We start from the raw sequence: 14926 nt of genomic DNA on the forward strand, positions 1-14926 counted from the left end.
CTAGTAAGCTTGGGTAAGTTACTTAAACTTTCCAGACAGCCGCAGTTCTTTGATCTAGCAATAATACAAATATCAGTATCTATCTTAAAAAATTATTTTGAAGATTAAATGATCTAATAATCTAAAATGCTTGGCTCATAATAAGCAAGTTGTGATGATTATCACTGGTTAAACACTGTGTATGTACAAGGTATGCTACCTACACTATCTCTAATTCTTTCAAATCCTGTAGTTGAGTGTTTTTGAATACCATTATAAACAATCCTATATAATAAAAGCCTAATATGCAAATTGACCAAATGGTGGAATGACCAGTGGAATGAATGGTGGATATGATGCACACTGACCACGAGGGGGCAGACGCTCACTGCAGGAGCTTGCCCCCAGCCTGCAGGCCCCAGGCCAGACAAGGTGGGTGCCAGCTGGGGGGGTGGGGGGGAGGCACGGAATCGCCTCGCTGGTCACGCCACAAATCGGCCCTGATCGCAGGCCAGGACTAGGGACCCTACCCATGCATGAATTTCATGCACCAGGCCTCTAGTATCTCAGAAAACTTAAACCACTTGCCTAAGATTACATGGCCAGTAAATTGTGGAGCTGGGATTTGAACACAGATCTTTTTAGCTCTAATGCAGTGGCTCTTAACTGGGAGTGATTTTTGTACCCCATCCCCAACTGGGCAGTGCCTGGGGACAATTTTGCTTGGAATGACTTGGAGGCTGCTACTGGCATCTAGTGGGTAGACGCGGGGATGCTGCTAAACATCCTTCAAATGCACAAGACAGCCCCCAACAACAAAAAATTATTCAGCCCAGCACACCAATAGTTCTGAGGTTGAGAAACCCTCCTCCAAAGCTCTCATGACCTTTCTACTACACCTGCTACCTCACTCAAATGCAGTGATGCACAAAGTTAACAATTTTGGGCCATTTAATACTGCAAAAAAGGTAGTTCTCTTGAAAAAAAAAAAGTACACTGAAAGTAGACAACATAGTAAATCTCTGGCACACTACCACTTTCCTTTGGGGACTTCTCCCTCACTCCATGAGATTTTTGGGGAAATTGCCAATCACAGTGTTGCTCCCACCTCTGAGCATACAGGCTGGTACTTAAACTCAGCCTGACCATTCACAGTACCCATTTCCTGGCATGGGGCAGGGTTGGGCAGGGCCTAACAGAGCCAACCAGAATTTTCTGGTATCAGTACATACACTTCCACAGACAGAAGGTCTCATTTTGCTGAGGCTGTTGAGCCGAATGCTGAGCTCTGGAGCGTAAAGAAGCATAAAGCAAAGAAGACCTTTGCAGCAGGAGAAAATGAGGTCAACGGACCCAGAAAAGCACTAAAAGTCTGCATGATTCCTGAGACGGAGCACTGCTGAACTACATTTAGTCTCACACCTGGAAAAAATTTATTTTTACTTACATTAGCTTGGGTTGAGTCTCTGTCATTTATAATCAAAAGAACCCTGCATAATACAGTATGCATGCTTTTTTTGGGCATATATTTGCAAAAATGGCAATGCAGATTCACACACTGTTGTCTCTATTTAAAAAAGGTAGAAGGCATGAGGTCTCTGCTTGAGAAGTGTACACTCTGCTCGGTGATAGGGAAGAGACTGATAAATGCCAGAACTTCATCTCCTCATCTACATACTGGGCTTCTTGAGAGTGAGGACTGTGTTTTATAATTCTCCATCTCCAACCCACATGCACATCTGACCCAGCGACTGGCATGTGTTTAGTAAGTAACTGCTGGATGGCTAAGGTGTTATGATTGTGAGGCCTTCTAAGGACTAGTCCAATGCATTCTATTTTCCTCATTTCCTTTCCATACAATACCACTGACCTTTGGGAAACATTATGCTATTCACTAAAACAGATTCTGCAAAGTCAGAATTGTTCATAATAATAAAATATGCCACAGTCTGCAGAAAGGAAAGACTCTTTCATCAAAGCTATCTGAAATTTTCTAACCTCATTTAAGATAATAAAACATGTTAACATTCCATATTTTGTTAAGCCCATAGCTCAGTTAAACTCACCAAACTGTAGTAAAAACATAAAATGTTCAAACAGGACATGTTGAATTTTTATTGTTTAAAATATTACTTTCTTGTTCTTTTTTTTTTTTTTTAATATATTTTATTGATTTTGTACAGAGAGGAAGGGAGAGAGATAGAGTGTTAGAAACATTGATGAGAGAGAGTCATCGATCAGCTGCCTCTTGCACACCCCCTACTGGGGATATGCCTGCAACCAAGGTACATGCCCTTGACCAGAATCAAACCCGGGTCCCTTCAGTCCCCAAGCCGACTCTCTATCCATTGAGCCAAACCGGTTTCGGCAAAATATTACTTGTTTTTATTTAAAATGAACATTGGTTGCAGAAAGTCAAACACAAAAATAAAAAAAGCACAAGTAAACAAAACAAAATAGTTCTTAGTACTTTCCTTTAGTCTTGTATCCATCTTAGAACAAGGGTTTGCCTCCTCCCCAACCCTTCACCCCAGAGCTCTTTGTTCTGATTTTCAGATTCTTGCTTGAATATATTTTGGTAACCACTCAAATACTATGAAGACAGCCACCTTAACCCCTACCTTGCCCTTAAACAACAACCAAGCTCTAGCTGGAGAGTGGTCAACCTTGTGACATGGACACTGGCAATCCTGAATGGATGAGAATGGGCTTAATGTCGGGAGTCTGTCTATTCCTGGCTGTAGTAGCTTCTGGTTCCAGATATAGGCTTTGTGGCCAAATGAGGTTTAGGAGACAGAATTGCTCTCTAAATGGTCATCTTGGCTACAGTTCATCTAGACACTGGGCCAGAATGACTGGGTAAACTATTGGGCAAGATCCAGGAAGAAGGGGTTGACAACAGGGTTTGGACTATTCTAGGCAAAATTTACATGGTGGTCTAAGTTGGAAACCACACATTTCTCCCAGAGGCTGCTCTCCTAAAAAACATATCTGTTTTGTCTGGTATCTTCACTTGTACCTGCTCTGCTCTGTAGTAGTCCTTTCTCATTCTTAACATCTCAACAGCGATTCAGAAATGTCCTAAATTTCTGAAAAGAACAATTTGAATCATTCCTTTGCTGAGATAAGTATGTTAAACTATTTCTGCAGAGATTATAAAATAATAGTATGTAATATTCCTCTTAAGAGGAATATTATAAATAATTTAGCTCAGCCTTTTTACTGTATTTATTGGTTATGAAGCTTAGGCAATTTGAAAAGTTAAGTGACTTTCATGGTTGATTTGTAGTCTCCATTATGATGGCCCTGGTTTCTAAATCTGTGGTATAAAGTACCCCAGGTGGTAAAATGATAATCCAGGGGTGGAAAAATAATAGAAGTTCTATTTATATTTGTATCATTCTATTGTAACAATGACTATTTATGAATGTCTAATAAAATTACTATTCATGACTTTTAAGATTATAAAGGAATGAATTTTATGAATGAATTTTATAATAAACTAGAGGCCCGGTGCATGAAATTTGTGCATGGGGATATGTGTCCCTCAGCCCAGCTTGCACCGTCTCCAATCTGGGACCCCTCCAGGTATGTCCAACTGCCTGTTTAGACCCCATCCTGGTAGGATCGGGTCTAAACATGCATTCGGATATCCCTCTCACAATCTATGACTGCTGGTTCCCAACTGTTCGCCTGCTTGCCTTCTGATTGCCCCTAACCGCTTCTGCCTGCCAGCTTGATCACCCCCTAACCACTACCCTGCTAGCCTGATTGCCCCTAACTGCCCTCCCCTGCAGGCCTTGTCACCCCTAACTGCCTTCCCCTGCAGGCCTTGTCACCCCCAACTGCCCTCCCCTGCTGGCCATCTTGTGGTGGCAATCTTGTGTCCACATGGGGGCAGAATCTTTGAGCACATGGTGGCAGCCATCTTGTGTGTTAGAGTGATGGTCAATCTGCATATTACTCTTTTATTAGATAGAATACTAGAGACCTGTTGCACGAAGAGATTCATGCAATAGGCCTTCCTTCCCTTGTCTTCCAGCACTGGTTTTCCTAGCACCTGGGACCCAGGCCTTGACTCTGGCCAGCGTCTGCAGTCTCCATCTTTGTTACAGACTCCGGCCAGAGTCTGCTGTCTTCACTGCAGACTCAAGTCTGCAGTCTTGTCTTCGCAGCGGCACTCTGCTCCTGTAGATCCCTTCACCCCTCCCCACCTTCTTCTCATACCCTGCCTGGCCACTCTGCACCTGGAGCAGCTGGGCGGCCACCATCTTTGGCATTCTAATTTGCATACTCACTCTGATTGGCTGTGGGTGTAGCGGAGGCATGGTCAATTTACATGTCTGTCTAGTATTTTGTAAGATATTTGAAATTAACCTCCAGCATTTTCTATCCTACTTTCTTGTTTTTTCTACCCCCCTTGATTAACCTGTTACATACTGTATCTTCTACTTATTACTTGTTTATAGTCTGTTTCCTTCTCCCTATAAGGTAAGTTCCACAAGGGCAAGAAGTCACCGGTTCTTCATGGGGAGCCATGTGGACTATAAACCAAACCACCATGAAAGAAGCATCTATTTCTTCTCCTTTCTTATTCTAGAACAGTGGTCGGCAAGCTGTGGCTCGCGAGCCACATGTGGCTCATGAGCTGCGGTTTGCCTCTCTGTTTGCTGACCACTATTTTAGAATTTTATTAGCATTGTCTTCCAAGAGCACTGTTAAATCACTTACTATGCACTTTTATGAAAATCATGTCACTTCTCTATCCCTCATTTTCATAATCAAGTTGGACTTGGGTGGGACTAGATATTAGATTTTTAAAAAATATGTTTTTATTGATATTTTTTAAAGAGAGAGGAAAGGGTAGGAATAGAGAGGAACATTGATGAGAGAGAAACCTCATCAACCAGCTGCCTCCTTCACATCCCCTACTGGGATTGAATCTGCAACCTTGGACATGTGCCTTGACCAAGAATGGAACTATGACCTCCTGGTTCCTGGTTGATACTCAACCACTGAGCACACCGACTGGCTTGGACCAGATAATCTTTTTGGCCCTTTCCAGGTGTAACATTGTTTTCTGTTTCATTCTCTAGTTCTTGAAGAAGAGCAGGCACCCAGTGAATATATGTAAATGAATAAATGATTATATTAGTACAGTAGTTCTTGTATATATTATGCAAATAAGTATGCACATGTCAGCTATGAATGCTTAAGAATTTTTACTGGTAAGGGTATATTTAGTAAAGTTTGGAGGCTTCTGAGTTAGTCAGTTTTTCATGTGAAGTCTGTCAGGAAACTGGTTAAAACAAGGACTAACTGGGGTGCCATTCAGTAAGATACTTGAAGGGAGGGCTGTCCTGTGCAGTGAGGACTTCAACTCATCTGAAGGGGGCGCTTTATTCTGGAGATTTGCTTGAATGACATATTTCAGCCCTGTGAAAGGAGAACAAGTAAGCAACATGATCTGGGGTTAGAGCAGAGCAGGAGCTATTGTAACTGAATTCAGCGCTTCCATCACCTTGGATAAGTAGTTAAGAAATGGGTTCCTCCTGGTGCTGAAGGGGAAGTTTTGGTATCTGAGATTAAGTTTCTAAGAAGAGCTGGAAAGACAGTTATAAGCTGCCCCAAACAACACCCAGTGGCAGGGAGAAGCAGTGAGTTCCTTCACTTAAAGTTCCCTGAAGAGTCGTAGATAGACTCTAGGCAAATGACCTGGATCCAAAGTCCAAGCGATGGGAGTGGAGCAGAGGTGGCTGGCCATGGCACACTCTGCACTGAGGGCCCAGCCTTGATGACTTTGTGTGTGGATGATGTGCTTTGCAGAGTGATGACTGAGCAGTGTGTATGACCTCAAACCTGCTGCCTGAAACTGGCATTCTCCACAGAGTCAGCAGGCACCCACAGGACCAAGCAGGGCTCAGCTTTGAAAGTAGCACTCTATGGCAGAGAGAAGTAATAGCCATGGTGAGCTAATCATATAAACTCTGTGACTAAGTAAGTAATTATTAAAAAAAATCTTTATTGTTGAAAGTATTACATATGTCCTTCTTTTCTTCCCTTTAGCCTATTTCAGCCAGCTCCCGTAACCCCCTCACACCCTCACCACCCCACTGTCTGTGTTCACGGGTTATGCATATATGCACACAAGTCCATTGGTTGATTCCTTCCCACCTGCTATCCCCTGCTTATCCTCTGAAGTTCAACTATCTGTTCATGCTTCTATGTCTCTGGGACTATTTTTGATCATCAGTTTATTTGGTTCATTAGATTCCACATATGAGTGAGATCATGGGGTACTTATCTTTCCCTGACTGGCTTATTTTGCTCAGCATAATACTCTCCAGGTCCATCCAAGCTGTTGCAAAAGATAAGAGTTCTTTCTTTTTATTTCCATGTAGTATTCCATTGTTTAAATGCACCAACTGAATGAGTTATTAAGATACTTGGACAACTTGAAGTTGAGAAAGAACAATGAGGAGTGGAGGGGCTGCTCAAGGAACTGACTATGGAAAAGGAAGGAGATGAGACAGTGGCTGTCCTCTGGGTGTGCTTAGGGATCTTCTGTAGCTCCACTGTCTTTGCTCTCTCCTTTGAACACTCAGAACCCCGTTAGAGGCGATTTTCCATTGCCATTGCCTCAGAAACCACTGGATACTTTGAGAAAGTAGGATATTAATATATATTTTCAGTTCTGACAGCACACTTATTTGCATCATCTGGGTACTTGCATTTTCTGACTATCGTCTCTATCACTCCGATAGGTCACAGAGGTCAAATGTGTGTTAACCATCCTATTCTGTATTAAACCACCAAGGTAATTTTTATCGATAAAACAGAAACAAAACAGAATGTATAAAGGGTCATGTACATATCTTAAAAGAACCATACCAGATGACATATATTGATGATCCAGTGCCTGAGAACATTCAATTTTTTTCTACTAAGCAATAAATAGAGATACTTTGCTGTTTACCGTGGCACATTCAATTGCCCTAAGGAAGGAATAAAAGATAAACACTACTCTTCCTTTTTTGTTACTTGCAGGTCTAATGCAGAATAAACACGGTTATGCTGCATTAGAATAACATGTGTGGAAGTCCCAGCTGTGGGGTGCAGATCATGTACTCACATGGCAAAGCCCATCAGCTGGGCCCTCTGGCACCAAATACAGCTCAGAGAGAAAAGTTACTTAGCTTTTCAATCTCAGCCACAGGCCTAATCTGAGTGAGGGCAAAAGGCACATTCCCCCCTCAATGCTGACGTGTTCATACTCACAAAATGGCAGCTCAACTACTACCCGAGGCACTTACATCTTGGTTAGACATCTCCCAGTACGGTCTCTCTCCGTAGGACATGACCTCCCACATGACGATGCCATAGCTCCAGGCATCACTCGCGGAGGAGAATTTTCTGTAGGCGATAGCTTCTGGGGCTGTCCATCTGATGGGGATTTTCCCACCCTGGAAAACACATTGGAGATTTCTCAGCTGGCTTGCAAGCATGTTAAAAACAAATGGCATTCCAATTAAATATCATTTGTTAGAAAGACCTAAATACTGAGTGATAGTGTTAGCATTTAACTAAAAATAAAAGCAGAATAATGTTAATATCTCAGAAATATTCTTCCTATAATAGTTATTCAGTGGAAACAGCTTTAATGGGAAATAAGTCACACTTCAGAAATATTTTATTTCATTCATTAGAAAAATTTATTTTCACTTTAGATTCACACAATTAAACCATCATGCCATGTGAATATAATTCCAGATTATAGGACATTAAAGCTAAATATAATTCAATACCCATTAAAAATTATATTGCATGTATTAATAATAATGGTAAGTTCTAAATTAATTAAAGACAAATGGTTAAATACAGAACTGAGATATTCTCTATGTTTATCAGAATTATATTTCCTTTCATTTTCATCTGCTGTGAAAATGTGATTACATTAAAGTAAAAAAAAAATCCTTTAACATTATACAAAAGCACGTGAGGATGATTCTTCATTATAACACATTTAGGCTAGGTCATACTTTTGATCTTCAACGTTCAAGTTAACATCTGAACATATTAAAGATTAAATTGCATGAATTTAATCTATACTATTTGGGTATTAAAGTTGGCTATTGTGTTATACTTATTTTTATCAACATTTATTGCATTTTATCTCTTGGAACACTCTATAAATCCCCTTTTTACTATAACGACAATAAAACAATTCATTTATTTGATTTACAATCTTTGAAATCTTTGCAGCTCTGAACAGCAAGTTGAGCGGACGAGAGCGACCCTGATGCCACTAGATGGCGGAAGAGAACAATGAGCGGCTCCAGTCACAGTCTCACCTTGGAGAGGGTTTCTGTCCCCAGCACAGGACGGGACAGTCAGAACCACGTAAGGAAGTTGCTTCATCATTGTCAGCACGTTCATCTGACCACACACTGTGCGCAAAGTCCGGTGTGAGGTCCAGTGGGGGTGGAAGGAAATAAAGGGAGCATTATTTGGCCCTTGAGGATTTAGATCTAACTTTTTACAGGTGAAGCCATTAACCGGGTCATCTAAACCCTACTTATTTAGTAACCTAAACACTACTTACTTGAAGAGAAAAGCGATTCAACAGAAATAGGAACAATTAGGTTTCACCAGGCAAATGAGAGCATTAATGGAACCTTCATTTTAGAGAACTGTAGCAAGGACTAGTTTGTAGGAACCTTGGGGAAAATACCTTGAATTCAATCAAGATTTTACAGGTGAGTAGATTGAGTCCAGGGTTCCCAGGCTTAGAGAGTCCTCCCCGCAGGAGTAAACACATGATCTCTAGGAATACCATCCTAACAGTGTTATGGGGCGTTGATATAAACATGTAAATACTTCAGCATGGGAGAAAAGTTGAGACAAACTAATTTTTATTGTTTTAACACTGAATACCCATAACCATGTATTATAGTAGTACAATAGAAGGGAGTCTGAAACCTGGGGTTTGCACGCTCTGGCGCAGCACCAAATTAAGACCAGGAAATTAAATTTATGAAGTTGGTGAAAGCAGTTTAAGAGGCTGGTGGTGTGGGGAAGGGATTTGCAAGGGAAGGATTCGTTCCTGAACTCAAAATAGAGTTGTCAGATAAAATATAGGACCCACAGTAAATTTGAATTTCAGATAAATAACAAATGTTATTTTTAGTATAAGTATTTCTCATGATAAAATATACTTTTTTTGGTGTGTATGTCCCAAATATTGCATGAGACAGATTTGTACGGAAAATATTCATTGTTTATCTGAAATTCAAATTTAACTGGGCACCCTATATTTTTTATTTACTAAATCTGGCAATCCTAACACAGATGATGAAAAGAATTCAGAAACGGGAGCACTGTCAATGATCCAACAGAACAGAGCAGTGCTCTGGAAAGACTGGAGTGGTCTGCCCTTCAGGAGGGAGACAGGGCGCAGACTTATTTGTGCCCCGGACTACAGCAGCCTTTGTTTACTGCATGCTTGTGGCCGAAGCACCTCAGTCCTGTGGCTCTGCCTTTTGAAGCCACTTAAGTCAGCCTCAGGCGTGTGGAAGCCACACTTCCAGGGAATAAAGGCCAAATCTGTAGATTTGACGTCAGAACAGATGCAAGAGATCAGACTCATCTGGTATTTCTGACTCTGGATCTTTGTCTCTCCTGGCAAACAGAATGTGAATTGTTAGTCTGCTGGGCTGATCCTTTGCTAAATCTCCATGTGTTCCATTAAGACAGGCTAAAAAACATAGCTAAGGGTTATTTCGTGTGCATTCATAAATGATATCTCATATAAATGATTTACATGTAAGTTTATATTTTATATAATCTGATATGGCATATGAATGATAATTTTACCACTTTCCTTCCTAAGATTTTATTTTCTTCCTCAAGGACAAGATATTATAGAATGTTTAATGAATAGCATTGCTAGCCTCAGAATTCGTAGGCTGAAGCTTTAACTCCCAACGTGACTATATTTACAGATAGGGCCTTTGAAGAGGTAATTAAAGTTAAATGAGGTCATAAGGATGGGCCCTAATCCAGCTTGATTGATGAAGACGAAGAGACAACAGAGGTGTGCAGGTACAGGAAAGGCCATGAGAGGACACAGCAAGAAGATGGACAGTACATCTTTATTTCAAATTCTAGTCCAGTGTCATCTTGTAATGGAAAGTGTGAGCTAGAATAAATCTTAAAACAAAGTCTGAAAAATTGGCACAGAAATTTTGATATAGGAGATACAATTCTAATTAACAAAAATGCATGGTCATATGAATCTGAGAGTATGCATACAATGGAATAATCCTGAATATAAATGGGATGGAGATAGGACGTATTTAAATCTTTTTCTAATGGGAGGCTACATACTGGATATAGTTTATACCTAAGTGCAAGATGAATAAGAAAGGAAGAGGTCATTAAGATTACTGAAGGATCTCTATCCCCTTTCTTACTTTAGAAGCACAGAAGTCTTCTTTTTAAATTGAATGTATGAACTTTGTGGCTTAATCTCATCTACCCATTTTTGCCCATGATCTTCAATCACAGCAAAGGTAAAACATTAAGGTACTTTTTTCTCAAAGCACTAACCACCAGATGTCTCGGGTTTCAGGAATGAACAAATAGTACTTTAGATTGAAATCACAATCATTCGAACATTGCATCTTGCTTTACCATATGCTCATGAGGAAAAAAAAAAAGTTACCAAAGATGCTGATCAAAATGACTGAATGAAACTCAAAAGCCTTCTCACTTACTAATATCTGCCTTATACAGCAAGGTTACTTACTTAGGATATGGAAGAGAAACAGGAAGAAGGAATCTGGATTGCCACTGAAAAAGTTGTTAGCAAACCTTTTATTTCTGTTTCTCAAATCATATTCTGGGCTGTTGTCTAATAAGTAGGTAATGAGGTTGTAGCAGGAAAAGTGCTGAAGAGGGAACCAGGAGCCTGTATGCTGTAAACTCCACATCCAGGAGTGGAGTTGTATTATAGGCATATTTAATGAACGTCTGAGTTTTAGACTCTAATCCTCTAATCTTTAACAGAGGCCACAATCAATTGAAATATAGTGATTCAATATTGAACCCAGATGAAAAGTTCCATTGAGAAACAAGAACATAAAAAGAAATCTCTTCGTTTCTTATTCACTGGATTTGGTGGTTATCTTAAAGGCAACAGGTTTGAATAGACAACAATCTCCCTACAGACTGTCCTTTTTATTTTTATTTTTCCTCCTCATTATTTAAATTAAGGTATTATATGTGTACATACTTTACCAATCCCCACCCCACCCGAACCCCCATACATGCCCTCCGTCCAGACTGTCCTTTAAAAAAAAAAAAAAAAAAAAAAAAAAAAAATATATATATATATATATATATATATATATATATATATATATATATATATTATTGATTTTTTTATAGAGAGGAAGAGAGAGGGATAGAGAGTTAGAAACATCGATGAGAGAGAATCATCGAGTGATCCTCATAGCCAATTGGCTTGGAGGTCAACGCTTCCCAGTGATACCAACAACAAGCAAGGCTTAACAACAAGACTGCACACACAGCCCATAAAGGGCTACACCAAGACTGTCCACCTCAGGTAACTGGGAGGCTGACTCACTGAACCATATAGGACACCTTAGAGAATCATCGATCAGCTGCCTCTTGCACACCTCCTACTGGGATGTGCCCGCAGCCAAGGTACATGCCCTTGACTGAAATCGAACCTGGGACCCTTGAGACCGCAGTCCGATGCTCTATCCACTGAGCCAAACCGGTTTCGGCCAGACTATCCTTTTCAAATTTTCTCAGTTTATCTCCGTGGTACCCAAACTTTAATAATTATAAGAACTACTGTACATAAAACATACATACTATGGTTAAAGATTAATTTAAGGAATTTCTACTGACAATTTTGATTAAATATTTTTCTTTATAAGCTGCATATTCTAGGTAGAGCTATCACTAAGTAGTTGTATGCACAAGTTCATGCCCCTGTGCCCCAACCAGCTGCTCCTGCCACGGCCCCCTATCCCCTCTCTGCCAGCAGCCCCGCTCCCACGCGTTAATGGCCCCAGCCCCACTCACACCCACTGACGAGACCCACTCCTGTGCTCACTGCAGTCTCGCAGTCCACAATTGTATGAACCTGGGCAAGTCTTAACTCTGGGTCTTATGTTTTAGACCAGCAAAATGAAGGGATTTGAATAAAATGGTAAACTATCATCCTATATAATAAAAGTCTAATATGCAAATAGGCCGAATGGTGGAACAACCGAAACAACTGAACAATTGGTTGCTATGACGTGCACTGACCACCAGGGGGTGTGCGCAGAACATGGTGGGCATTGGGCCTTGTGGGATGGTAGAGCATGTGAATGGGCGCACCATACCAAGGCGGGGTGCCAGTCGCTGTCATTGGGGTGATCCTCTGGTGGTTACTGAACATTCTTTGCTCCTGTGAGCCACAGTTAGCCAGGCGCTTGCACCTACTCCAGGTGCTGGAGTCGCCACTCACATCCACTGCTAGTGCTGGCCCCACTCGCACCTGCAGCCAGCGCAGGAGCTGCCGCTTGCACCACTGCTGGCACCTGGTGCCAGTCCCAATCGCTCGGCACCATCAGCAAGTACAAGCGGCAGCTGATGGCACCAATTGCCCCCTATGGCTTCTCCACCTCCCCCTGCTCCTGAGGGGCAATCAGGGCAGCAGCCACTACTCACACCCTCTAACAGTGCTGGCCCTGCTCTCACCCCCTGCTGGGGCCGGCCCCAATTGCTCACACTGTCAATGGGTGTAAGCGAGGCTGGGGCCATCAACGCATGGGAGCGGGGCTGCTGGCAAAGAGGGAATTGGGGGTTGTGGCAGGAGTGGTTGGGCAGGGGCACAGAGAATGGGCCGAGACCCAATCCTGGGCTCACTGCAGCCTCTCAGCCCACAGTTCCTTTCAAGATGCATGTATTCATGCACTGGACCCCTAGTGTTTTAATATTTGCCTACAGTATCTCATTGCACCATAAGGAGATAGGCCATATGAATTGGTAAATAGACCCTGTGAACTGATAGCCTGATGACAGACAGTAAAGGAGAAGAGCATACTCCTATTTTATTTAAATCCAGGCCAGTCACTATGGTTACAGTGATCATTCTAATTGGTAAGAAAGGGTGAAAACAACTCAATTGCTTTTAAAAAGAAAGGCAATGGTATAAATACTATGAAACGTTGAAAGTACAGAACAGGGACATTGACTTTTTGTTTTAAAAAATATTTTTTATTGATTTCAGAGACGAAGGGAGAGAAAGAGAGATAGAAACATCAATGATGAGAGAGAATCATTGATTGGCTGCCTCCTGCACTCTCCCTACTGGGCATGTGTCCTTATCTGGAATCAAACCTGAGATCCTTCAGTACACAGGCAGATGCTCTATCCACTGAGCCAAACCAGCTAGGGCTCTTTTTGTTTTTAAACTCAATGTATACTGATTGATTATTTGAAAACTCATTATATGGAGTCTTACTGATGCTCAACAAAAGAAGAGTTAATGTGCTCAATGAAAGATCACTTTACATCGTAATTTGTTATCAGTAGCAGAAGTAGTTGGTTTTGGAAGCATAGATAGAGGAAGCAGCATTGTGGCATCTTTTGTCTTAATTCATTATTGTGTCTTGGGAAGTCACAACAAATCACAGAAAAATCACACACACACTAATTATATAGACAACCTTTATCAGGGGGATATTTTTCTTTCTCACAAGAATTACTGATCATGAGAAAGTTCTTCTGTGAGTATTTCTTTCTAATTTGTGTTCCCAAATCAATAAATCCTATAAATAGGTAATATGCAAATTGACCATCATGCTCTCACACAAGATGGCCATCTCATGTGGTTACAAGATGACAGCCCCATGTGGTCACAAATGGCTGTCACAAGATGGCCAGCAGGTGAGGGCAGTGTGGGTGATCAGGCCAGCAGGGGAGGGCAATTAGGGGTGACCAGGCCTACAGGAGAGAGCAGTTGGGGGCGACCAGGCTGGTAGGGGAAGGCAGTTGGGGGTGACCAGGCCAGCAGGGAAACATTTAGGCTTCGATCAGGCTGGCAGTGAAGTGGTTAAGGGGTGATCAGGATGCCAGGCAGAAGCGGTTAGGAGTAATCAGGCAGGTAGGCAGGCGAGTGGTTGGGAGCCAGCAATTCCAGATTGTGAGAGGGATGTCTAACTGCTGGACATCCCCCAAGGGGTCCCAGATTGGAGAGGATGCAGGCTGAGCTGAGGGAAACCTCCCTGCCCCCCAGTGCATGAATTTTGTTCACCAGGCCTCTAGTTATTATATAATAATGAAACTATGTTTCATTGTGTAAGCCTTTTAAAACTACATCTGTACTACCCTGCCTAAGAGGGGCATGTACTCTCTTTTTTTAACTGAGCTTTTCTGATCCAGGTAACTTTGGTACTGTGTGAAGTCTTATCCTTTTCTGAAATATGAGGATAATATTTGTCTTTCCTTGAAGAAAGACTGAGGACTATGGCAGAATAAATTCATTTGTAGTTGAGAAAGCTTTTCACATTTTGGCTTCTAGGTAACTTTATTAAATGGATTAAATGAGATATACAAATGAAGTACCTCTAAGCTGCCAACACAGAGTAGGTAGGAATAAAATGTTGTTTCCTCAAGTTAATGTATTTAAAATTTGTCTTTTGGGAGGATCTGGTTGGCTTCCAGCCCAGACCAGCATCCCAGTTCCCCCATCTTGAATCACTAAGCCCACCTCCAACAGTGCCCAGTCTCAGGGGTCAACTTCTAAAACAAGGGCTTTTAAGAGCTAGAGGCACCAAATCAATTTTTTTTAACCCTCATCTGAGGTCATGCTTAAAAAGAAGAAAGGAGAAATGAAAGAGAGAGAGAGAGGAGGAGAAATATTGAT

At 41.5% G+C, this 14926-nt stretch overlaps 1 protein-coding gene across 1 annotated transcript in view; it reads right to left on the bottom strand.

The window, feature by feature from the left end:
- EPHA6 (EPH receptor A6) overlaps nucleotides 1-14926 on the bottom strand; it is an 848112-nt gene that overhangs the window by 32696 nt on the left and 800490 nt on the right. The window contains exon 15 of the mRNA XM_084875438.1: nucleotides 7293-7442. Coding sequence (XP_084731564.1) covers nucleotides 7293-7442 — 150 coding nt within the window. The remainder of the gene's footprint in view (nucleotides 1-7292; nucleotides 7443-14926) is intronic.

Source organism: Pipistrellus hanaki (assembly GCF_964339955.1).
Source record: "Pipistrellus hanaki genome assembly, chromosome: 2".
In the NCBI taxonomy this organism is placed as follows: domain Eukaryota; kingdom Metazoa; phylum Chordata; class Mammalia; order Chiroptera; family Vespertilionidae; genus Pipistrellus; species Pipistrellus hanaki.